This window comes from Ictidomys tridecemlineatus, chromosome 8, assembly GCF_052094955.1.
Source record: "Ictidomys tridecemlineatus isolate mIctTri1 chromosome 8, mIctTri1.hap1, whole genome shotgun sequence".
Taxonomy (NCBI): domain Eukaryota; kingdom Metazoa; phylum Chordata; class Mammalia; order Rodentia; family Sciuridae; genus Ictidomys; species Ictidomys tridecemlineatus.
This window is the reverse complement of record NC_135484.1, coordinates 82,589,935-82,615,500: the sequence shown is the minus strand read 5'-3', so window position 1 is coordinate 82,615,500 and position 25,566 is coordinate 82,589,935. Positions and strand designations below refer to the sequence as shown.

At 32.2% G+C, this 25,566-nt stretch overlaps 1 protein-coding gene across 6 annotated transcripts in view; it reads left to right on the top strand.

Moving 5' to 3' along the window:
• Senp6 (SUMO specific peptidase 6) overlaps positions 1–25,566 on the top strand; it is a 109,526-nt gene that overhangs the window by 75,308 nt on the left and 8,652 nt on the right. For all 6 annotated transcript variants that reach the window (XM_021720222.3, XM_013365207.4, XM_013365208.4 and 3 more), the window contains 9 exons: positions 1,611–1,781; positions 6,434–6,467; positions 6,815–7,009; positions 8,388–8,614; positions 9,975–10,084; positions 10,218–10,334; positions 14,849–14,968; positions 16,420–16,512; positions 20,794–21,224. In XM_021720222.3, the coding sequence (XP_021575897.1) occupies positions 1,611–1,781; positions 6,434–6,467; positions 6,815–7,009; positions 8,388–8,614; positions 9,975–10,084; positions 10,218–10,334; positions 14,849–14,968; positions 16,420–16,512; positions 20,794–21,224 (1,498 nt within the window). The remainder of the gene's footprint in view (positions 1–1,610; positions 1,782–6,433; positions 6,468–6,814; positions 7,010–8,387; positions 8,615–9,974; positions 10,085–10,217; positions 10,335–14,848; positions 14,969–16,419; positions 16,513–20,793; positions 21,225–25,566) is intronic.

Below are 25,566 nucleotides of genomic sequence, written 5' to 3'. Positions count from 1 at the left end.
CCCAGCCCCTCTCTTTAATTCTTTTCATCATTTTTTTTGTCCACAGTAGAGATCTTTCACCTCTTTGGTTAAATTTATTCCTAGGTATTTATAATATATATTTTATTTTTATTTTTTGAAGCTACTGTAAATAGTATTGCTTTCTTGATTTCTATTTCAGATAATTCACTTGGGGCATAGCAGTACAACTAAATTTTGTATTAGATTTTATACGCTGCAACTTTGTTAAGTTTGTTTATTCTAATTTTTGTGTTTGTGTGTGAAGTCTGGGGTTTTCTATACATTTTGTTTTAAATGTGTATTTTGTTCTGACATGTATCATAGAGAGGTCTTCTATCTATGTTAGACCTATTGCCCCCAGCCCCATCCCCGCTCATTTTCTGTCAAGATCATGTTTTGTCCTTGACATCATAATAGTTTTTACAGGTTATGGATCCCCAATCCAAATGCTAGTCTTAAATTCTCCAAAGTCCTAAACTAGTGTTTTGGTTTGGTACTAGGGATTGAAACCTTGGGCACTTCACCACAAATCTACATCCCTAGCCCTTTTATTTTTTATTTACTTATTTGTTTGTTTTGTTTTGAAATAGGTTCTCAGTAAATTACTCATGGCCTCTCTAAGTTGCTGAGACTGGCCTTGAACTTGTGATTCTCCCCATTCAGTCTTCTGAGTTGGTGGGACTACAGGTAGGAGCCACCACTCTTGGCAAGTCTGAAACTTTTTGAGTACTGATGATCCTCCAGAGTTTTTGATTTTTGATTTATAGATTAAGAGTGCTCAACTAGTAAAAGCTATGCAGATATTCCCAAATCCAAAAAACTCTGAAATCTGAAACACTTCTGATTCCAAGCACTTCAGATAATGGTATATCCAACCCATAATGTAATTACTTTTAACGAAAATATAGAATTATGTAAAATACTGTGTTATGCTTAATTTACATTTGGGAAGTGACTGTGAAATCTAAATTAACAGATCAAGTAATTTAAAATATGTAATGCCTTCTTTTGTAATACAAATAACCATTTCCTAATTGATTATTTTCTAAAGAATTAATGGTATAGTCAAAGTATTAACTTCTGCCAGCATTTTACTGTACATAAAGCAGTCTTCTAAGCTGCTTGTGTCTGTTATTCATTTAGGCAGACACTTTTATTATTTTTCATTTTAAGAAACTGAAGGGAAGTTTTACAAGATCAGACCATTAAAAGATGATTGATTTGGCTGTGATTTAATCCCAGGCAGTGTGATTCCCACAGTATTCTTCCTAACTGCTCTGCTAATACTTTTGGATTTCAAATAATAACTAGAGGTTGATAAAATAGAAGGAATTTACTTTATTTATTTACTTATTTTTATGTGGTGCTGAGGATCCAACCCAGTGCCTCACATGTGTGAGGTGAGCGCTCTACCCCTGAGCCACAGCCTCAGCCCCAGAGTGGATTTACTTTTATAAAGAAATTTTCTGTTTCATCTAATATTGTTTAAGGATAATTATTTTTATGTTGTGATAATTACATTCCTTATATTAGATATTCTTTGTATGTGTACTTAATTTGTAGCCTTGTTATGGCAACTTACTAAGTGAAAATTTTCTTTTCCTTTTCAGTTTGGCAATTCTATCATCAGCACACCTCTGAAGCGTCGTAAAGTGGCTTCTCAAGAAACTTTAGTTAATTCTTTATCTTTAAGCTGCCAAAGTTCGTTTGAAAGTGTCATTTTAAATTGTCGAAGTATACGAGTAGGAACACTGTTCCGACTATTAATAGAGCCTGTTATTGTAAGTATATTCTTTAGCTATTTGTTGTACTGATTACAAGATAAATTCCATTGCAAAACCTGATCTATAGTACTTAAAATTTGTAAGCTAAATTATGTAAGTTAATAGAACATCAAAATTATTTGAAGATTTCAGATTGCTTTAAGAATATATAAATAGTAATGCCTCACCATTAAAAATTACTGGATAAAAATTTATCGTAATGTTAATGTCCAGAGTAATGGCAGATTCACTATAAGAAGATAACCAGTGAATTAGAAAACATTCTAAAATTTAGTAGTTTTATTCTCATGCCAGCTTATTACTTAAAAAGGATATGTTAAAGAACTATAGTAAGAGCAAAAAGAATCCAAAAGCTTCAAGTTCCGCTTAAAATTTATGTAGCGTCAAAAGTTTTAGAAAGAGGTTCTTGAACTATATAGTGAACATCTAAGAAGCATATACTTTTAGACTAGTTTAATATTCACAATGCCTGATGTATTTTTATAGTACCTTTATCTTCCTTATTATACCTGTCTGCCCATCATTTTACTGTCACCAGGCCCATTCAAGTATTCATTTTCTCTTTGAAATGTTAATTTCCTTAAGCAGTGTTCTTTTTCATCATTTTCTTTTTCATGTTTTCTGATATTGTTCATAGATTTATCTTCCTAAAGCTTATTTTCTGTAGACGTTTGCTTTATAATGTCTTAACTTGTCCCTGATTATTTGTTCCTATCTGTATTTTCAAACCCTGTCTCTTGTATTATCCTTTATACATAAGGCAGTATCTGTAAAAGAACATATTATAAACCAATGGAAAACTTAAAAGGGAGTTTTATTCTCATTTTATGTTAAGTAATAATTATTTTTTTATAAAGACATAATTTTTATTTCTGGTAAAGGTTCATGATCCTAAGAAACAATGTGATCCAAAACAAATGCATAAACACACACACACAAAATCTACAGCTTAGTTTGTAGGCGCAAATGAAATGTAAACATTATTCTTCCTCTTTCTTTTCTTCCTTTTTTTTTTTTTTTTTTTTTTTTTGTAGTGAGGATTGAATGCACGCTTATATATGTTGGGCAAGCGCTCTGCTACTGAACTATATCCCCAACCTATTTTTCTTTATTGAGCCAGGCTCTTACTAGTTGCCCAGTCTGACTTTGAGCTTGTGATCCTCCTACCTCAGCCTCCCTAGTAGCTAACATTGCGGTCTTCGCCTAAATGCCTGGCTGTGAATATGATTTCTTAGCAGAGCAAAGCTCCGTGGGAAGCCAGTAGTTGTTTTCTATCAAAACAATTATCACGACTTAAAAACTAAAAGTTTTATATACGTACCCTCAGAGATTTAAAGCAAATGATATATAGTTTATTTGCCCTTTATTGTCCAGTAACATTGTAACAAATGTTATGTTTTCTAGTGATTCCTAAAACTTGTATTTGTTACAGGTTTTCACATACAGATAGTCTTTCTTGATTTCTATAATTTAACAAAAATGTTACTCTGTGTACTTTATATCCCCCAAATTTCCTGGGGTTCTCTAGGTTTTATGAATTTCCCCCACATTAGCACTATTATAACTTTTCAATATGATGAATGAGCTTTTGCTGGTGATTTATACATTTAATGAAAGTTGCATATTTAGTTTCGAAGCTCTCTATTAAGGTATGGTGATGCATACCTGTAATCCCAGTAGCTCTGGATGCTGAGGCAGGAGGATTGCAAGTTCAAAGTCACCCTCAGCAATTTAGTGATATCCTGTCTCAGAAAATTAAAAGGGTTGGAGATATGACTCAGAAGTTAAGTGCCCCAGGGTTCAATCCTGGTACAAATTTTAAAGAAAGAAAGGGAGGGAGGGAGGGAGGGAGGGAGGGAAGGAGGGGAAAAGAATTACATTAAAATTTGTTGGGCTGAGTGGTATATGCCTCTAATTCCAGCTACTTGGGGGAGTATAAAGCAGGAGAATCCCAAGTTTGAGACAAGCCCCAGCAATTTAGCAAGACCCTTTCTCACAATTAAAAGGACTGGGGATGTAGCTCAGGGTTAAAGTGCCCCAGGGTTCAATCCCTGGTACCAAAAAAAAAAAAAAAAAAAATTACCAATTTGGTGATTTTTTTTTTTAAATAAAAGTTATAGGTTGAGTTATATATGCTGCAGTGAACTGAAACTAGCTTTGTAAATTTAATGGAAAAAACAGAAGATAGTGTGTATAATATAAAATGTACTGTTTAAATTTTTAAAATGAAAATGCTAACTGAAATAATTCTGGAAAATGAAATGTAGAAATGTGCTTTGTGATAGTAATTTATAGATTACATATTAGAAATGCCATACATGTCTAAATATAAAATCTTTTCTCATTTTTTCAATGAAAGACATAAAATCAAGAATTTTGATCATTTTAATTTTAGATGTAGATGAAATAGCCCAATGTCTACTTAAAATATTAATATTTATGCTTAATTACATGCAGATTTTTAGATGACGTAAATATTTTATGTCATTATTATTGCTGCTTTTTGAATCATGTAGCGTTTTTCTGGAGCATAGAATTTTAGTTTCCTTGTATAGTAGAAGCTTCCAAGCTATAAGTATCCATTCTTGAAAAGCCCAAATAATGTGTTACTTTCCAGTGAAACCAATCAATATATTAAGTTTGAAATGCAATTGTTAAAATATGCATATGACATTCTAGACTGCAATTATTCTAGTAATTACTAAATGTATGTTTTCCTATTTTCTTTTTTACATCATGAAAATTTTCCAACTAAAGTGTTAAAAGACTTCTACAGTGAATATACTTCAGTTAAGTTATACTATTAGTAGCATATTGTACAAGTTGATTATCTGTAATCCAAAAGTCCAAAATGTTCTGATATCCAAAACTTGAGTGCTGACATGATACTCAAAGATTTGGATTGCCTGGTATGGTGGTCTGCACCTGTATATCCGACTACTCTGGAACTTGAAACAGGTGGGTGGGGGGGGACACATAACTTGAGCCCATGAGCTTGAGATGAGCTTAGGCAACATATTGAGACCCCCATCAAAATAAAGAAATATATAAAGTTGTCTTGGGGCTGAGGGTATAGCTTCAGGGTAGAATTCCTGCTTATTATGCACCAAGAATTTTTGGATTTTGACCATTTACAATTTCAGATTTGCACATTACAGATGCTTGAACAGTAAAATCCAGGCAAATATTCCAAAATTCAAAAATCTTCAAAATCTGAAATACTTTTAGTCCCAAGCATTTTGACAACGTGTATTTGCTTTTCTTCCCTATCTATATCGATTCATCTTATTTTTTTAAGTGGACTTAAAAGTATTTACCTCCTTTTTTGATTTTCTTAACTCCTGTAAATATGCAAAAATATTAATTTAAGTTTTGTCAGGCTTAATATTAAATCTTCACATTGAAATGATTAATTTAAAACACTGTCATAACCACTTATAATAACTGATTCAGGCAAGGACTTTCAGTGGGTGCTAAAACCATTGGGTAAAAGATGATGAGAAGGGACCAGAGTTCTGACTCAGTGGTAAAGCGCTTCCCTAGCATACATGTGGTACTGGGTTTGATCCCGGCACCACATAAAAATAAACAAATAAAATAAAGGTATTGTGTCATCTACAACTAAAAAAAAATGTTTTAAAAAAAGATGATGAGAAAACAGAATTTTCACAAGCCTTCAAGTTTTTTTTCTCAAGAGTATTTAATTGCAAAGGGAATCTTTCAAGTGGAAAAACCTACCAGTCGATGCCTTAGTTTAAGTGATTAAATTTGAAAGATTAATGAAACTGACACAGCTTGCCTTCTGATGTGAAATTATGGGAAGTATCAGCCCATCATCTATGTGCAGTTTGTGTGGAAATATGTGGCCTGAATTTTAAAAATGAAGAAACACAATCCGATACATGTTAGATGTTTTGCAGAACTTAGCCTAGGTTTCTTAAAGGCCAGTCCAGGAAGAACAGAGAGAGACTGATTTCTAGTGTAGAATGGAATAGATATGAGATCAATATAATATAACCTTGATACATTCATGGATTTGGGCAAAGTTGAAGCAAGGATAAAGGCAAATTTTGAGCAGTTAGTGAAATTTAAAGTATGAACTTTTGAATTAAGTTAATCTTGATTTCTAAGATGTGCAATGTGCTAATGTTTTGGTTGCACAGGATAATGTCTTGTTCTTAGGAAATATATGCTGAAGGATTTGCAAATGAAATGCCTGCTTTATGAAGGTTTAGCAAAAGGGAAGTGACCATATATGTGTGTGTGTGTGTGTGTGTGTGTGTGTGTGCGCCCGCGCGCGCACGCGCGCGCGCGCACACACCACAAAGTAATGCAGTGGATGTGGCAAAATATTAACAGTAAATCTGAGTAAGGAGTATTCAAGTGTTCATTATAATAATATGTTAGTTTCTCTAGAGACAAAGTAGCAATATAAAAAAAATTCTAAGTACTTGAGGAAAAAAAAGTAAAGCCCTACTTTCTGAGAGATATTTTTTAGGGAAAATATTTCATCTTAAGTTTAAGCACATAGTAAATGACTTGGTTTCTCTTCCTTCTAAAGACGTAAGGTCCATGTAGTCTATCATATAAGGTATGTGTAAAATCTTTATAAGTCTGTGATCAATACTAATTATCTTATTTTTTTTTAGTTTTGTTTAGATTTTATCAAGATACATCTAGATGGTAAGCTACTTTATATCTGTTTATTCACTAAAGCATTGTGTACACTAAAGTACTTGATAGGAATAAAAGGTTAAATGGTATTTATTGAATTTATTAAGATGATTATTCATTATTATCTATGTCTTCTTAACAAAGGGCATGTATCGTGGTGTAATTTCTTTCTACAACACAACAAAGCATAATCTTTTAGAGCCTCTTATTTTGGGAAAAGTATAGAAATTTTCTTAATATACTTATGGAATAATAAATAGACTTTTAAATTTAAAGTTGTATTTTCTTCATTCATGATTTTTGATCTTGTAAAAATTGATTGATCCATTTAACATTTCCATTTGTTTTTCCTCTAGAACCAGAAAGTGATCCTATAGAGATTATTTTAAATACCTCTGATCTAACTAAATGTGAATGGTGTAATGTCCGAAAATTACCAGTCGTGTTTCTTCAGGCAATACCAACAGTTTATCAAAAACTGAGCATGCAATTGCAAATGAATAAGGAGGATAAAATTCGGAATGATTGTAAAGGAATAAATAAGTTATCAAGTAAGTTATGTGGAACAGAGTTTAAGACATAATCAGTTGAATAGCAGAATGTGCATGCACTAGAAAGTGGAAGACTTTATGATTCGTACAGAATGAAGGCCTAATGAAGCAATATTTCTCAGTGCACTAATTTCCTTTATTAGAATATAATACAGTGGCTACCTTGTAAAACAGATATTACTGCCTTCATTTTGTAGTTGAGGAAAATCCCACTCAAAGTGGAAGAGCTGAAGATAAAAATCCAAGTGTACCCATTGAGGAAGTTTTAAAAATGAGTTAAAATTCAAAAGATGTGTATTTTTTAACACTAAGTAAAATTGATTTGTTGAACTGTAAATCAGAATCCATAAAAATAGGCTTGAATAGAAAGTTTTTAAGTTCATAGAAAAGGTTTTTATTTTTTGTTGCTGTTGTTGTTCTTAATTAAAAATGACAGTAGAGTGTATTTTGACATATTATACATACCTGGAGTATAACTTTCCATTCTTGTGGTTGCACATGATGTGGAGTTATACTGGGGTCTTCATTCTTTACAATAAATAGATCTAATTCTGTAGTTGGTTGCCCTTCACCTCTAACATTTATGTCGTAGCCTGATTGCTTACAAAATAAATACTTTTCAGCAGTAATTGCCATTTTATCTTAATAATTAGTAACTTATAGCTACTATTAAAACTGCAAAAGTTGGGGCTGGAGTTGTGGCTCAGAGGTAGAGTACTCACCTAGCATGCATGAAACTCTGAGTTTCATCCTCAGCACCACATGAAAAATAAAAAAATAAAGATATTGTGTTCACCTATAAGTAAAAATTAAATGTTTTTTTTTTAAAAGAACCTAAAAAAAAAAACTGCAAAAGTTGACACATTAGTGAACAGGAGTTTTGCAATTAAATTCAGTAGATATACTACTAGTTTGCTTAGCACTTTCCTATTTGTATCTGGCAAAAATGTTACCTGGTACATATTTAAGACTGTAAATAGGTATATTCGTTACATGCATTAGTAGACTTGTTCTTATAAATACTTTTTTAGTTGTTGATGGACCTTTATCTTATTTATTTATATGTGATGCTGAGAATCAAACCCAGTGCTTTACACATGCTAAGCAAGCACTCTACCACTGAGTTACAAGCCCAGCTCAGTAGACTTGTTCTTAAGCTGTTACTAAAATAATAACAGTTCCTTTCTTTTGGTAACTTTAAGTGACATTGGTAACACTGATCTTTATTTCAGTATTTATTGTATCTTAAACATTGATTTTTGGATGTTTATTCCAGGACTTCTGATGATCTTAGTCTTCAGAATAATTAGTTGTTACTCTTTAAATTATCTATTTACTTTATTCTTTTAGTCTTATGGTTATATTTATTTCTTTTCAGATTCGGAGGAACAATATATAATTTTAATTTTTCAAAATGGCCTTGATCCTCAGGCAAATATGGTATTTGAAAGCATCATTACTGACATTGGTATAAAAAATAATGTTCCCAATTTTTTTGCAAAAATTCCCTTTGAAGAAGCCAATAGCAGACTTGTTGCCTGCACCCGAAGCTATGAAGAGAGCATCAAAGGAAGTTGTGTGCAAAAAGAAAATAAAGTTAAAACTGTAATTATATTAAATTTATTTTGAGTAATGAGTAATTTTAAGGGGACATGTTTTATAATAATGACTTTCATTTAAATTCCATTTTAGAATTAATTCCTTTTTATATGTGATGTGTGAACTATCTTGTAGCATCTAATGTAGGAACAAGATTCCCAATGTACACATACACACACTGCTTCATTCAAATCAATTATTTACCCTGAGTCTTAGGTTTGGAGGAATTTTGGTCATTTGTGTGTGGTTTTATGCTTTATATTTAATATATGCATACATGATTGAAAACTTGGGAAGGGAGGAATACATATTGTTTGACCTTGATTGTCAATGTATATATCCAGTTATAGGAACTACTCATATAGTTAGGTAACTCTGAAGCCACATGAACCAAATGCCCTAGTATTATTATAACACTACCACAGCAACTAAAATTTTGCTGACTTAATTTATTGGGGCCAAATCTCTCAGCCTTGGTATATACACAGAAATTGACTGTCCAAACACCATCTTAGTGATAGTTGAGCAAGGTCTCACACAGTGGATTGGGATAAAAAGCAGGAGGAAGGGGAATCATCCTCATTTTGCAGGGTTGGCTACAGGAGATAATGCTTTAGAGGAAGAAAAGAGTAGCAGAAGCCATAAGACAGCTGGAATGGACTTTATATTTCAATTGAAGGCTTCTCCCTCTAAGGAGCCTCTATTTCATTTAAATCTTGTAGAGGGTGAGAGCTTATTAAACTATGTTCCCTAAGCTTCTGCCCCACATATTATGGATTGCCAAGGCATTAAAAACATTGAACTTAGGTAGGCCTTCACTGCTAGAAGAAAACAAACCTACTTCTGTTTTTTTTTTAAAGGTTCTTTAAATCTTATACTACCATAATCTGATCTATTATGGATAGTAGAAATCTTATAGTAATAAGATGCTGGAAAGTCATTATTAACATATTAGTATACTGTCTCTGTCTAGAAGCTAAAGATAAAAGAAAGTGACCCCCTACTCTTGCCCCTTTTTTTTCTTTGTTGAGAATTGAATCCTGGGCCTTTGCACATGTGAGGCAAATGCTTTAAAACTGTGCTACATTCCAAGCCTTCTTTTTAAATTTTCTTGAGACGGTCTTACAGAGTTGCTCAGGCTAGCTTTGAACTTGTGGTTCTTCTGCCTCAGCCTCTCTAGTAGGTGATAATACAGTGTGTGCTACCATGCCCAACCTGTTTATTGTTTTTAATACAGATTCAGACATACTATTCTAGTTTCTTATTTTTAATCATTTTTAATTAAAAACTTTCTGTTCCTTGCACTTGCTCTTATAGAAGATTTTTCCATTTGACTTTGAATTGATAATTTAATTTCTTTTAACAGGTATCATTTGAATCCAAAATACAGCTTAGAAACAAACAGGAATTCCAGTTTTTTGATGATGATGAAGAAACCGCAGAGAGCCATACCATCTTCATTGGACCTGTAGAAAAGTGAGAAATTTCTTTTACATTTGTAATGCTGTGAATTTCTCTTTCTTTTCTATTATAATTCACTTATATAATTTGTAAAGCTTTGTTTATTTGCTTGTTTTTTTTTTTTTTTTTTTTTTTTTTTTAATTACAGATTGATCGTGTATCCACCACCTCCAGCTAAGGGAGGCATCTCTGTTACTAATGAGGACCTGCACTGTCTAAGTGAAGGAGAATTTTTAAATGATGTTATTATAGACTTTTATTTGAAGTAAGTTAATTTTCTACTAACCTTTTAGCAAATTTTTAATAATATTTTGTATTGTGTATTTTTATTTTCTAAAGTCAGAGATTATTTTGGTTTTAAATTTTACTTTTTGAGTAACATTTGGAAAGTTTTTGATCTGACTTTACCTGTGTTTTCACATTTTAAAACTGAGAATGGTGTCTAAAAGGATTGTGAGAATTTGGTGAAGTAATACATGTAAAGTAATAGAAAAAATGCAAATTCCCTTCAAAGATTGGTTGGAAAGGAAAAGAATGGAACAAGATTGACTCTGCAAATATTAATTTTGAACAAAGGAGACAGGAGTATCATTAAAGAAATGATGAGCAAAGAAAATTATCAGAGACATTATATGATGATAAAGGAGTGACCCACCAGGAAAACATAGCAACTTTAAATGATATGTGCCATACAGTAGAGCTATACATGACATGAAGCAAAATTGACAGATCTCTGAGGAGGGAACAGATGAATTATGTTCTCTGAAAGGAAAAACTGCATTAGGTTTTAAATGCCTAACCTTGTAAGACCCCCTGAAACCTAACATATATTTAAGGACAGATTTAAAGAAAGTTCTTTGTTACTAAATCAAAAGATGATATATCAGGCTGGGTTTGTAGTTCAGTGTTAGAGCACTGAAAAAAAAAGGGGGCGGGGAGTGTTTCTTCATACAAATGGCAAACAAGGATTTGAAAAGATGCTCACTTAACTTAATCCTTAGAAAATACAAATGAAACCATAATATGATATCACTGCAAACCCACTGGGTTGGCTACCATCCAAAAACAGCAAAAAGAAAATAACAAGGGTTGGTGAGAATATGAAGAAATTGGAACTGTTTTTCCCTCTTGGTAGTATTATAAAATGGTATAGCCACTACGTAATGGAAGACAATGTGGAAGTTCTTTAGAAATTTAAAAATAAAATTACCACATGATCTTACAACCTGAATCCTGCATAAAAATCCAAGAGAAGTGAAAGCATGGTCTTGAAAGGATATCTGTACACTCCTGTTCACAATAGCTAAGAGGTGGAAATCATTTAATGGTCCATAGATGGATAAATAGATAAGTAAAATATGACATTATACAAATAATGGAATATTATTCTCAAAAAGAAGGAAATTGTAACTACAGTCTCATGGATCGAATTTTGGGGCATTGTGTGAAAAATAAGTCACAGAAAGACAAATGCTGTATGATCACACTTATGAGATATCCAAAGTAATCAAATTTATAGAAACAGACAGTATAATTGATAGTTACTAGGTACTGGAGGAGGGAGAAAAAGAAACTGTTTATTAGATATAGAGTTTCATTTTTGCCAAAATGGAATAATGCATACTTTAATTTGTAACCGTATTAATATACTGTACACTACTGAACTACTTAGTTAAAATAGTTAAGATGGTAAATTTTGTTTTTACTACAATTTAAGAAAATGTTATCTCAGTCCTGATTTATACTCTACTACTTGAACAAGTCAAGCTACTAAGAATAAGAAGCATGAAGTGAATGTATAGAACAACATTGATATTGTTAAATGGAGTGTTCATGATTGTTGATTAGGTCAATTTGGTTGATAGGGCTATTAAGGTCATTTATCCCTACAGATTTTGTGCCAGGTTGTTCTGTGGTTTATGGAGAAGGGTTATTGAAATATCCCACGTTAATTATGCATTTGTCTTTCTCCTTTGAAATCTTCTATATCTGTTCTTGAAGCCACATGTATTTTGAAGGTCTGTTGTTAGGTACATATACAGTTATTTATATCTTGTAGAGTTTACACCTTTATCATTACAAAGTATCCCTCTTTCTCCCTGATAATCTTCCTTGTTTTTTTAAGAGCTTTGTTCAAAATGAATATCGCTCTTCCAGGTTCTTTTAATTTGCATTTGCATGGTGTACACATTTTCATCCCTTTACTTTTAATCTGGGTCTTTATATTTGTTTGTTTTTTAAAACATATAGTAGAATTTAAAAAATAGTTGAACTCCTGTATTTTGTTTATGTTCTGTTTTGTCTATTTCATACAGAAATAATTACACTTTTTAAGATATAATCATTATTATATTTCAGGAATCTCCTCATATTTTAGTTAGGCTTTAAGACAGATTTCATATAGTTAAACTTAGTCTGGCTTCTCTGATACAAGCATAGTACTAATAAAGATTAAAATTAAAAATAATTATTTTTAAATAACCTATTGATATTTCTCTCATGACATTCTTAGAAGTGAAATTAAAAGGAAGCTTTACTATTAAAATGAATAAGTCTTCCTGATGTCAGAGCTCTTCATTCTTCTCTATTTCTAGCTCTACAAATTAGAAACAAACTTTTAAACAAAGTTTGCCAACTTTTCAAGAAGCAGGAAAACATGGCATCTGGGAAATGTTAATATGATGCAGAGAAAAAGGATTATTTTAATAAAAATACTTAGAAAATCACTTTCATGTAGTTGTAGATTAACCTTAAAATCATTTTCAAATGTTAAAATTAAATGTTATCTTGTTATTATAGATTTTGTACTTTTTGAGATAGCGTGAACTATTTGACCACAACAGTCAATATTAAAATGGCTTATGCACTGATGTACATTAATGTACCCAAATAGAAGAAAAGGCCAAGAGTTGTTTTTTTTTTTCCAGTAAACTTGGATTTTGTCTTGAATTATAAACTGAAACATAACTTCTTATTAAAATCAATAATTATAATACATGTATATTTAAAACAACCAGAACTGTATTCACACAATTATTTATGGGTAGTTCAGAGTTAAAACTGAAAGATAAAAGTAGTTTCTTTAAAAGACAACAATTTGTTTATATATGAAGTAGTTAGTTTTCTTTTAATCACAAATAACTTTACTTTTTTTTTTAGAGAGAATTTTTTAATATTTATTTTTCAGTTTTCGGCGGACACAACATCTTTCTTTATACATGGTGCATGCCAGGCGAGCGCGCTACCGCTTGAGCCACATCCCCAGCCCAACTTTACATTTTAAGTTGAATTATCTCTTTGTTTATTCAGTTCAGTTTTATAAAGTAGTCATTGTGATTTGGGCCAGCAAAAGTAAAATAGTTCCCCCTCTGTGGTTTAGCTCCTGAACTTAGATCTAAGTTAGTACACATTGCTTTCTGAGTATATTATTGCAGAAATAATAATCAGTTTACTTTGTGTCATGAACTTATTGTTTTGTAGGGGCACACTGAGTTGCTTGAATGTAAGAAATATTTTACGTTATTTCCTTTTCATTAGAACTTGAGCTTAAGTAAAAGGTTTCAAAACTGTGCCTGTCCTCTGAGAGGACACACTTCTTAAGCATTTGGTGTTTCTGTGTAAGACTTCACAAGGCAATTAGACTATCTTCACTTGAGTAAAATGAATGTGGCCATAGCTTGATTGCATAGCTCCTATGAGAAAGTTTGAAACAAATAAATTTATTATAACTATTTCCCTTTGCAACATAAAGGAGCATTTCAATTTGTTTTCATATAAATTTACAGAAAACTAAGGTAAGGAAAAATTAGAACCAGTATAAGGTCACTTTAAAGAGACATTGTCGATAACCTCACCACTGCCAGGATTCTTTGTGTCTTTTATTTTCATAAAAAGTAGTATATAGTTGAGTCTTTAAGATTGATTAACTAAACTATTTAAAATGAAATGAATAGTATTAAAATAATTATTGAACTACAGTCCACATACCCTGCAAATCACCCTTCTAAAGTCTGTAGTTCAGTTATTTTTTTATTATATTTGAAAATTATAAAACTCTCACCACAGTCAACATCTGAACATTCTCATTATCCAAAAGAGAAACCCCAGTACCTGTTAGTAGTTACTGCCTGTTTTTTTTTTTTTCAACCTACCAAAGGCCTAAGGTAACCAACAGTCTTCTCTCTGTTAATGAATTTGCAATTCTGGAATTTTTATGTAAATGGAAACATATAATATGTGGTTCTTAACAAGTAGTTTCTTTTACTTAGCATGCTTTTAAGGTTATTCTATGTTGTCATGTGTATTACCACTTTGTTTCATTTTATTGTTGAATATTATTCCATATACATTTTATTTTTCCATTCATTATTTGATAGGTAATTCTGTCATTTACTTTTTTTTTTTTTTTTTTTTTTTTTTTTTGTACCAGGGGTTGAATTCAGGGGCATTTACATTTTTGGACAATTTTTGAACAGCGCTGCTGCTAATGTTCATGTATAAATTTTGCGTGGACATATGCTTTCTTTATTCTTTGATTTAAAGTGTATCCTTAATTTTAAATTATTATATCTTTCAAGTCATAATATTACTCTAAAATACTATTTTTCATTATCCAAACATAATCTGGTCATTATCATTGTCCAAAAGTTTGCCAATAAGTTCGTTCATTTCTAAGGAATAGAGTTTAATGGTAGCTAAATAAATATTTTATTACTGCATGACTGGTTAATTTTAATATGAATTAAATTATTACATCGAAATTATTTTTGCTTAAAATAGATATTTGGTGCTTGAAAAACTGAAGAAAGAAGAAGCCGACCGAATTCATATATTCAGTTCTTTTTTCTATAAACGCCTTAATCAGAGAGAGAGGAGAAATCATGAAACAACCAATCTGTCGTAAGTCAGACTGAAAATATTTTAACAGATGTAATAAGATTCAATTTTAATTTTGTAAAAAAATCATTTAACAGTTATCAATCAGTATCCATGGGAGTTTGATTCCAGGTTTCCCCTACCCCACATGCCGATACCCATATCTGGAGATGGTCAAGTATGTAAAATTGTGCAGTATTTGCATATAACCTATGGCACATCCTCTGTATACTTTAAATCATATCTAATGATAATGTAATATGCTATTTATAGTCATTATATTCTTCAGGTGATAATGTCAAGGAAAAAAAAAATATATATATATACATGTTCAGTACAGATACAATTTTTTCCCCAGAATATTTTCTGTCCTTGGTTGAATTCATGAATGTGGAATGGAGTGCCATTAGTATATAAAAGAAAATAGAAATCTCTGCAATTTACTTGCTTATTTTCTAAATTGTACAGCCAGGAGAGGCATCAAATAGGTTTATTTTCATTCTTTACAGATTTGTGTTTAACTGCCTTAAAATAATCCTGCACTAATTCTAGGCTATAATTTTTCTTAAATTTCTTACTGAATCCATATCACTTATTACCATTACTAGTTTGCAAGATTAATGTAATCAATAATATTCTAATATCCCCAGAATACCTAGAATTTATAAATGTTATGGGTGTAATATCAAGAATAGTGCTTTCCAAATATGACTGAATTTTAAAAATTACTTAGATACAGATTGCTCTGTTTTACTCTAGCTCTTCCATCTATAATATCTAAGAGAAACCTGTGAATCTGTACTTTAAATAAGTTATTTGGATGGTTCTTCATAGACAAGTTAACATCTGAGTTATTTTATTTATAATTCATCTCCTTATAGTGATGGCATCCAGCTCTAATTCTTGACTGGTAATAGGTCAAATAGGTACACACAGGAGTTGTACATACTCACTTAACTGTTTAATGTCTTGAATTGATTGCTGCTGTGTATAATATAAATATTTTCTATTTTAACAATTCCTAATTTGCATTTTAGAGTTGTTGATAGTCATTGATTTTGACCTGTGCTCATAATCTATCCTGCTTCATCTAATGTCAGTTGATGCTGCTTTTCCTGCTTTCTTCTCCTTAGTTACCATAAATCATGCTCTTATGCCTGCCCCTCACTGTATAGCTGCTAGTACCAGTTTTGCATAATAAAAAAAGTAGAGACAGAAGTCCAGGCAAGAGAATTATTGGAGCCCCTAGGCTATGCCAATAGGAATTAAATATCTCTTTCCTCCATATTCAATGATGGGCAATTTCATGCCTTCATCATTTTATCTAAGATGTTCTATTTTCTTTTCCCAGCTTCTTAAACTGTCTTATACAATTTTTGAAGCTATTATATATGAATCTACATAATTTGTAAATCACTGCATATAAGCTAAAACATTGAGACAATTCAGAAGCTTATAGTTTATCTTTCTTACAGAATACAACAAAAACGGCATGGGAGAGTAAAAACATGGACCCGGCATGTAGATATTTTTGAGAAGGATTTTATTTTTGTACCCCTTAATGAAGCGTGAGTAAAAATTTTTTTGTCAATGTGATGGTACTTTTTAAATATATATTTAGAATGTAAAGAATTCATCCATTTTTAAAACCGCATTTTGAAACTTGTCATAAGTATTGAATATGCCTGTTTTATAAAAATTAATGCAGTTTCCCAGGTACTGAATTTTGTTTAAAAAAAAAAGATAAGATACCTTTCTAATATTTTTTATAGATCAATGCAGAGTAAAGTCATTCAAACAAAAATAGTTATACTTGTGGTAGAGAAAATGTTAACACCAAAGGATGTTTAGTTACATAGATGGATTTAAATATTTTAAAACACACATTTGCTTTTAACCAAAGAGGAAGGTGGTTGGATTAATGGCATTTGATCAAATTGAAAATCATGCTATTTGAAACAGTTTTCTAAGTAAATGGAGATGCATAAGTAATTTGTATTATCATCCCTGTATATCTCCCTTGACCATAGAGGCATTGATATGTAAAATAGAATTTTAATACAATTCAGACTTCTAAGGTGGTGGTGGTTTGGTGTGTGAATGAGTGAGTGTGTGTGTGTGTGTGTGTGTGTGTGTGTGTGTGTTACTGTGGGTTTAACCCAGAGTCTTACATACTATGTAGATGCTCTGTCACTAAACTACATCCTCAGCCCTTTTTAAATTTTATTTTGAGATAGTCTCCCTAAGTTGCCCAGACTGGTCTTGAATATAATCCTCCTGTCTCAGATTGAGTTTTTTTGTATTTCTCTCTTGCTCTTGCTTTTGTTTTGTTTTGTTTTCCTATGCTTTTCAGCCAAAGACTACTGGAAATTTACCTGGAGTCAAATAACTTGGGAAAAATAAACCATCAGCAATTCTGTGGTCTCTCATTAAAAGAAAGTATAAGAGAATTTGGGCTTTGGTTTGGGGGAGAGTCTGAGGTAGTTTTCTTGGGTAATGAAGTAGCATTCACTTATTTAGTAAAAGAGGGAGATGTTTGCTATTTTGTGGATTGTACTGTAACCTAGCATTCTCCCCTGCCTAGACAAATTATGCCCTTACTTTGTGTTATTTTTATCGTGGTTTGAGTAAACTTGACTGAGATTGTTTATATTAATAAGACTAGCTGTGCCAGTCTATCTTCCTTTTGTTTCTTTGAAAAACAGATTTAAAATCTGCTTTAGTGATATACACCTATACTCCCATCCTCTTAAGAGACTGAAGTAGGATGATCACAAGAGTTCAGGAATTTAAGACCTGCTTGGGCAACAGTGTGAGATCATGTCTCCATAAAACATAAATATATTAATTAACTAATTAAAATAAGTTGTATTTTAGGGGCTTAAGATATACCTCAGTGGTAGAGCAGTTGACTAGCATTTAAAAGGTCCTGAGTTAGATCCCTATCACCCCCCAAAAAGAAAAATGTTTTAATTATGAGGCCTGTGTGCTCTACATCATAGCCCAAGCAAAGACAGATAACCTAGGTCAGAACATATATATACATATATATGTGTGTGTATGTGTGTGTGTGTGTATACACACACGCACATATATTTTAAGTTGTAATCTTATAACAAAAGTTAAAACTAACTGAACATTAATTTCTTTATTCTCTCCAAGATAAATTTTCTTTAAATTTATTATGTAAGTAACACATGAGGTACTAGTAAGTAAGAAAGTTATTTGTGAGAAATGAATTATATATTTAAAATAGAAGTATAATTTGAGTCACATATAATTTAGGGACAGGGGCATATCCCTTTTAGTCACTATATCTGTGTATGGAAACTACTGTCAGTGCTTCTAATCTTCCTGGTGAGAGAAGAATGAGTAAAGATGAAGGGCCACTAAAGGATTTCATAAGAGGAATATACCTTTTATAGATGAAAAAAAAAGCCTATAAGTCACAAGGCCCCTGTTTTGTTTTTAGAGAGTTAATGCCACAGATATTTACTAATTAATATTAGATTGGCTATCACATTTGTCAATTGTTTTATTTTTCTGATTATGCTTATTTTTTTAAGTTTATAAACTGTTAAAAACTGCTATAGTTATTGTCAAGGAATAAAGATTTGATATTTGGATATAGTTCAATTTAAGAAGGGTGAAATTGCCTTGTTCAGCCTCTCTCCCATTGGTAATTTAAGGTTAATGTAGCTACTATTAAAATGGCTCATAAGCTGGGTGCCGTGGTATATGCCTGTCTATAATTCCAATGACTAGGGAAGCTGAGGCAAGAGGATCACAAGATCAAGGCCAAATTTAGCAACTTGGACCCTTTCTCAGATTTTTGTAAAGGGGATGGTGTTGGCTGGGAATGTAGCTCAGGGGTATAAAATGCTCCTTGATTCAGTTACTAATAGACAAAAAGCAAAATTTTTTTAACTAAAAAAATAAAATGGTTTATAAAAGCAACCTTGGTTCTCTGAGATTATAAGTGATCATCTGATTCAGCTTTCTCCTTTCAGCAAAAAAGGATTATTTTCCATAGTTTTTAGGAGAGGCAACAGAAATCAAAGCTTATCTACATTGACAAAGTTAAGAAATGTTTAAAAAAAATAAATAACAGGCTAAGATTATAGCTGTAGGTTGAACACCATGTTACACCATATTCATCAATTTTTCAAACACATTTTTCAGCATATTAACATTCTAAAACTGAGATGTGCCCTATAGTCATCTGTGTCCTAGATTGAAATGAGAAAGTTGGTATGTTCTTTCTACTGCCCTAGTCTTTAACTAAATCTATATTAAGAATTAATAATTAAGAACAGGAAAAAAACATTCATCCATCTGGCATTTGATTTACTGATAATGAAGCAAGTCTTTATGACCTTTCTACTGGATCCTCTCAAGTGAAGACATAGTGCTGTTTCTTAGTACTAGCTTGGGATAATCTAGCATTTTGCAGGAATGAGAATGTGGAATAACTTTTTTCCATTCAAAGTACTTATTTTTTGATTCACCAAAATTTATCAAACATCCTATCAAATGAGAGATATTGTGCTTATCTATTAAGTTCTCTAATATCTATCTATATAGACTGTTCATTATATCCCAACACATATCCCTTTCCCTACTAAATAATGTTTTTCAAAACAATTTGTTAGTTTAATGAATATGAGCCAAGAAGGTACAGTTTCTTACTTAGGATCTGTACTCTATGGTTGGGAGCTGTGATACCAGAATTCAGCAACATGCCAGCATCTAATTGATGGCTGGAATTCTTTACTAATGCTTGAAATTTTGTAACAATGACTAGAGTAGATACATTTCAATATAGCATGAAACAAAGGATTATTCATATACATATTTTCCTTCCTACTTATTAATAATAAAAACAGACATGATAAAAAATTTTTAAATGGACACAATAATGTTTATTTTTTAATATTTTCATTTTTTAGTTGTAGTTGGACATAATACCTTTATTTATTTATTTATTTTTATGTGGTGCTGAGGATCGAACCCAGGGCCTCACACATGCTAGGCAAGTGCTCTACTGCTGAGCCACAACCCCAGCCCCTTGTTTGTTTATTTTTATGTGGTACTAAGGATCGAACCCAATGCCTCACATATGAGAGGCAACCACTCTACCACTGAGCCACAACCCCAGCCTGATGAAAGGTTTTTAAAAGGAATTTTTCATTTTAAAAACAAGAAGCAGATCAGAAGATTGTTCAAAAGTGAATTCAGGGGCTGGGGCTATAGCTCAGCATTACACTGCATGCCTCATATATGCGAGGCATTGAGTTCGATCCTCAGCACCGCATAAAAATAAATAAAAATATTTTGTCCATGTACAACTAAAAAACAAATTAAAAAAAAAAAGTGAATTCAGAGCCAGGCACATACCTGTAATCCCAGCAGCTCAGGAGGCTGAGATATAAGGATCGCAAGTTCAAAACCAGCCTCAGCAAATGCGAGGTGCTAAGGAACTCAGTGAGACCCTGTCTCTAACTAAAATACAAAATGGGGCTGGGCATGTGGCTCAGTGGTCAAGTGCCCCTGACTTCAATCCTTGTTATCCCCCTCAAAAAAAAAAAAAATATATATATATATATATATATATATATTAGGCTACATGGTTTTAATAAAAATTTGTTATTTTTGAATAGACATTGTATTGTTAACAGTGGTCATACATACACATGAAAACAGGTATAAATGATTTGAGAATTGAAAAAAATTAGCATTGTTACATTTGTTCACAAAAGCTTTAGAAAAAAACATTTAATTGGTATTTACTACCGAATATAATAAACTTTCCTAATAACATATTTAGTAGTTTCATTTGTTTTTTACAGCGCACACTGGTTTTTGGCTGTTGTGTGTTTCCCTGGTTTGGAAAAACCAAAGTATGAACCTAATCCTCATTACCATGAAAATGCAGTCATACAAAAAAGTTCAACTATAGAAGATAGTTGTATTTCTTCTCCTTCTGCCAGTGAAATGGACAGTTGTTCACACAACTCTTCTGCCAAGCCTGTAATTAAGAAGATGCTAAATAAAAAACATTGCCTAGCTGTAACTGATTCAAGTGCTGGACAGGAAGAAAGTGACCCTTGTTATCGGAGAAACATATGCAGTGTGAAATGTAGTGTGAAAAAAATAAATCATACTGCAAGTGAAAATGAAGAATCCAGTAAAGGAGAATCTGCATGCCAGAAAGTAGTTGATAGGACTAAAAATGAGAATGGCCTACAGAATGAATGTTTGAGTTCTGTGCATCATCCAGGTATGTATTTCTGTGTTCTGAAAGAATAAAAGAATCCAGAATAGGACTTAAACAATCAGATTTTTAAAAGTCCGGTTTATTGATATATATTACACTTAGAATAACATTCACTCATTGTATCAGTATAGCTTGAGCTGTGTGATTGTATACTGTCATATAATCACTACCGCAACCAAAATTTAAAACCTTTTTATCACTCCAGAAAATCTCCTTATGCTTCTTTAATAGTCATTCTCTTCCCTTTTCCTCTACAAGTACAGTTTTGAAATTGTAGAATAGGTTACTGTATCCCTAGTCTGAAATATTAAGTGCTTCAAAATCTGAAACATTATACAACAAATGGAAAATTTCTATACCTGACCTTGTGATGGTTCCAGTTAAAATGCAGATATATTAAATGTTGTATAAAATTACCTTCAGGCTGTGTGTAATTCTGGTTCCAAATATTTCAGATAAGGGTTACTCAGCCTATTCAAGGTTTTTATTTTTCCACTTATGAAATTTCATAGGAGGTTTACTGTATTCAAAATAAACAGTAGTTGTATAGTCCTAGATCTATAAAGCTAATAAATTCATTATTCTCAATTTACAGACTGGTGAATTGAGTACAAGTGGCCAGAAGCAAAAATAAAAGCTTTAGCTAGGTGCATGCCTATGATCCCAGCAGCTTGGGAAGTTGTGGCAGGAGGATCATGAGTTCAAAGCCAGCCTCAGCAACTTACAGGGGCTTAATGACTCAGTGAGACCCTGTCTAATAAAATATTTTAAAAGGGTTGGGATGTGGCTCAGGGATTAAGCACCCCTGGATTCAATCCCCAGTACCAAAAAAAAAAAAGAAAGAAAGATTAAAGCTTTTCTCCTGTAAGCTATTGAAACTTCATTCTTCATTCTTTACGATTTTAAATAGGAAGAGGGGCACCACTCCAACTTCTGCTTTTATTTGTTTGTTAAAGTGCTAGGGATTAAACCTGGAAAGTTTGATCAAACATGCTAGGCAAGTCCTCTGCCACTGAGCTATACCCTCAACCCCAACTTCTACCTTTTTATTTCTCATCATCTCTAATAAATTGATTTTCTTCTCCTTGAGTTAGTTGCATATTTCCAGCTTCTCTCATAAGAATCTAAAAATTCTCTTTAAATTCTTAAATTTTGTATTAAGTCAGTTGTATAATTTTCTTTCCAATACACAAGAGTCCATTCTGTATCTTAATTTAAACACTACAAAAAGTATACCTCTATCAACATATCACATGTTATCCCATAAATATATACAAATATTTTTTTTTAGTCCTGGTGAACAAACCCAAGGCCTTATGCATGTGAAGAAAATGCTTTACTTTACCATTGAGCTACAAAAATGTGTAGAATCCTAAGAATATGTACAAGTGCTATGTGTCAATTTAAAAAAGATTTGTAAGTCTGTTCCATAAAACCCATAATATGATATAGTGTGTGCCTTGCAGATTTATTAAAATGAAAATAGATTTAATATATTTTGTTTGGATGGGAAAAATATGTGGTATAGGCCATAGAAGAAATTATGTGGATTCAGAAAGAACATGTTGAAAATTATGAGTGCTGAACATACTCTTGGTACTTCTACCAGCTTGTATTATTTTGTGAGTCAGAAACTTTTGTTGAGCTCTTGTAAGAATATTTTGATTTGTTGGGCCTACTAAGCTGCATACATCAATTCTGGAGTAGTGTACCTTTGAGAGAGAAGAAGCAGAAAAGGAAAACATGCAGGAAAGTTCAACAGAGGCCAAGCAGAAATACTTTTCTAGCTCATTTTCCAGTCTTATTTCATTGGTCAGGAAATAGAATAAAAGTAGGCAAAATGCTTGCCTATTATTTTTCAATTTCAGTGGTTTAATACTTGAGGATAAAACTACTCATTTATTTGAAATCTCCAGTACAGGAAAATCTGTAGCATAGACTTTGACTGCTTAGGACTTTTTTTTTTATTTTTTATTTTTGGTAGTAGTCAAGGACAGGAATGTGGCAATGGTAAATGAAAGCTATTGAGTACTGGGTTTTTTTCTTTTTGAGGTTTTAAACTTGATTGTAGGGATTGGACATGTAACTCAGGGGTAGAGTGCCTGCCTTGCATGCCTGAGGCCCTGGATTTATTCTGTAGGGATGCAGGGGTAGGGTTGGCAGCATTGATTGCAATGATACTTGTACAAATGTATGAATATATAGTTATCCTCTGGTATCCATGGAGAATTGGTTACCGATCTTGCTTTCCCCCAAGTACACCCAAATCTATGGAATCTCAAGTCCTTTAAATGAAGTGGCATATTTGCATAAAAGTTGTGCACTTACTCCCATATACTTTAAAACATCTCTTAAAGCATACTTTACTATAGTAAGTATGTTGAATTATATTATGTAATACAATATAAATGTTGTGTACATAGTTGTTATACTGTATTTAGAGAATAATGACAAGGAAAAAAATCCATACATGTACAGTAAAAATATTTTTAAATATTTTTGATCTATAATTAATTGAATCAACAGAGAACCCATGGATACAGAGGGCTAACTATGAAAAAATACTAGATTATATTCATTAAATAATTGAAAGTTATATGAATTTTATTTCAGTACTATTAAAAAGAGAAGCCAGGGGAAATATTTTAGTGGTTAAGTACAAATCCATGGGCTTGATCCTCAGCAAGGATCCTCTTAAGAAAGGAACACAAGAGAAGGTATTCCTTTGATGAGTTAACCAAAAATACTTTAACGTGAAATGAATTAAAGAGCAATGTAAATAAAGCTTAGGGCTTTTTAATACACAAACTCCACAGATTCCTAGTGCCCTCTCCTACAAATTAAAGTTCTGCTCAAGTTGAATAGCCAGTTAAAATTTGAGTGAATAGCATAAAAAATTCTAATGAGGACCAAAATTAAAGTATGTTTTATGTATTAATATCTGTTTATCCCATTCATTTTTAAATTATAGTTAGTGCATTTGTTTTGTTTTCAGTATATGTGCACCGACACCAATTATATCTTCTTGGGAGGGAAGTGGGAATGGGGGGAGAGGCAAATGATAGCTGAAGGGTAGAGAGTTTCGTCTTTTTTGTTTTTTCACTCTTGTGGTGTAGGGGATTGAATCCAAGGCCTTACATATGCTAGGTGAGTGTTCTTCCACTGAGTTATATCCCCAATCAAAGGCTTATGAAACAAGTGTTTCACAGAATATTGATTTTTCATTTTTGTATTTGTGATAACACCTGTACTATTTTCTTAGTGCTTGCTTTAGTCCAGGATTGATAGTGTCCCACAGTTTGAAATAGTGCTCTGCAGTGGGTCTCTGCACACTTGGGTAATGAGGTTCTATAGTTTTAATCAAATGTTTCCAATGCATCATTACCCAAAAGTACACTAAATAAGAGTGCTCTTTAGATGTGCTTTTCCCAACCACCTCAGAAAGGATGCTTAAGCAGTCTGTTCTATATACAATGATAGCATATTAAACAGGATTTAAATTGTGTGTTTTAGACAGTTTTAACATAATTTTAGCTATCAAAGACATAGTTACCAGTATTGACTACTAATAATAGACAAAGTGCAGTTGTATGTAAATGGAATTATATCTAATCCCAGATATTAGGATTTTTAAGTCAGTGTGTGAAAAGTACTTGCTATTTTTTCAGTTGAGCACCATATGAAATAGTTAACTTGCTAGGGTACATGAAATGTGTTTAAACTTGAGACTCAAAATCATCTTCAGATGGTCTCACTATGAGAAACTCTCAGGAACTTACATTTATTGATAGAAAGATTGATCAAGCCCAGCATGGTGGCACATGCCTGTAAATCCCAGGAGTTAGGGAGACTCAGGCAGATTTCTGAGTTCAAATTCAGCCTCAGCAACTCAGTGAGATCCTGAACAACTTGGCAAGACCCTGTCAAAAAAGTAAAAAATATGGGAACAAAAAAGGGTTGGGGATGTGTCTCAATGGTTAAGTGCTGCTGGGTTCAATCCCTGGTACCAAAAAAAGAAAAACTGATTGAATTGCTACCATTTATTTATTCCAGGTCATTTGTTTATTGACAGTAATAAAGGAGGGAATTAAATGAATTATTTAATTTATTTTGTTTTTGAAATGCACATACAATTTAATTGGTGTAAGGTAAATATTCATATGACCACAGTTTCTGTAGATAAGAATGACTTGCTGCTAAAAACCTGATTAATAATACTAACCTGATTGTGATTTACTGATTCTTAATTGCCAGAGGGTTTGGGCAAATTTTGGGCAAATGTTATTCAAATAAAGGTGTTTTAACTTTAAACAAACATAAAAATGCAGTTTTGAAAAAGATAAGA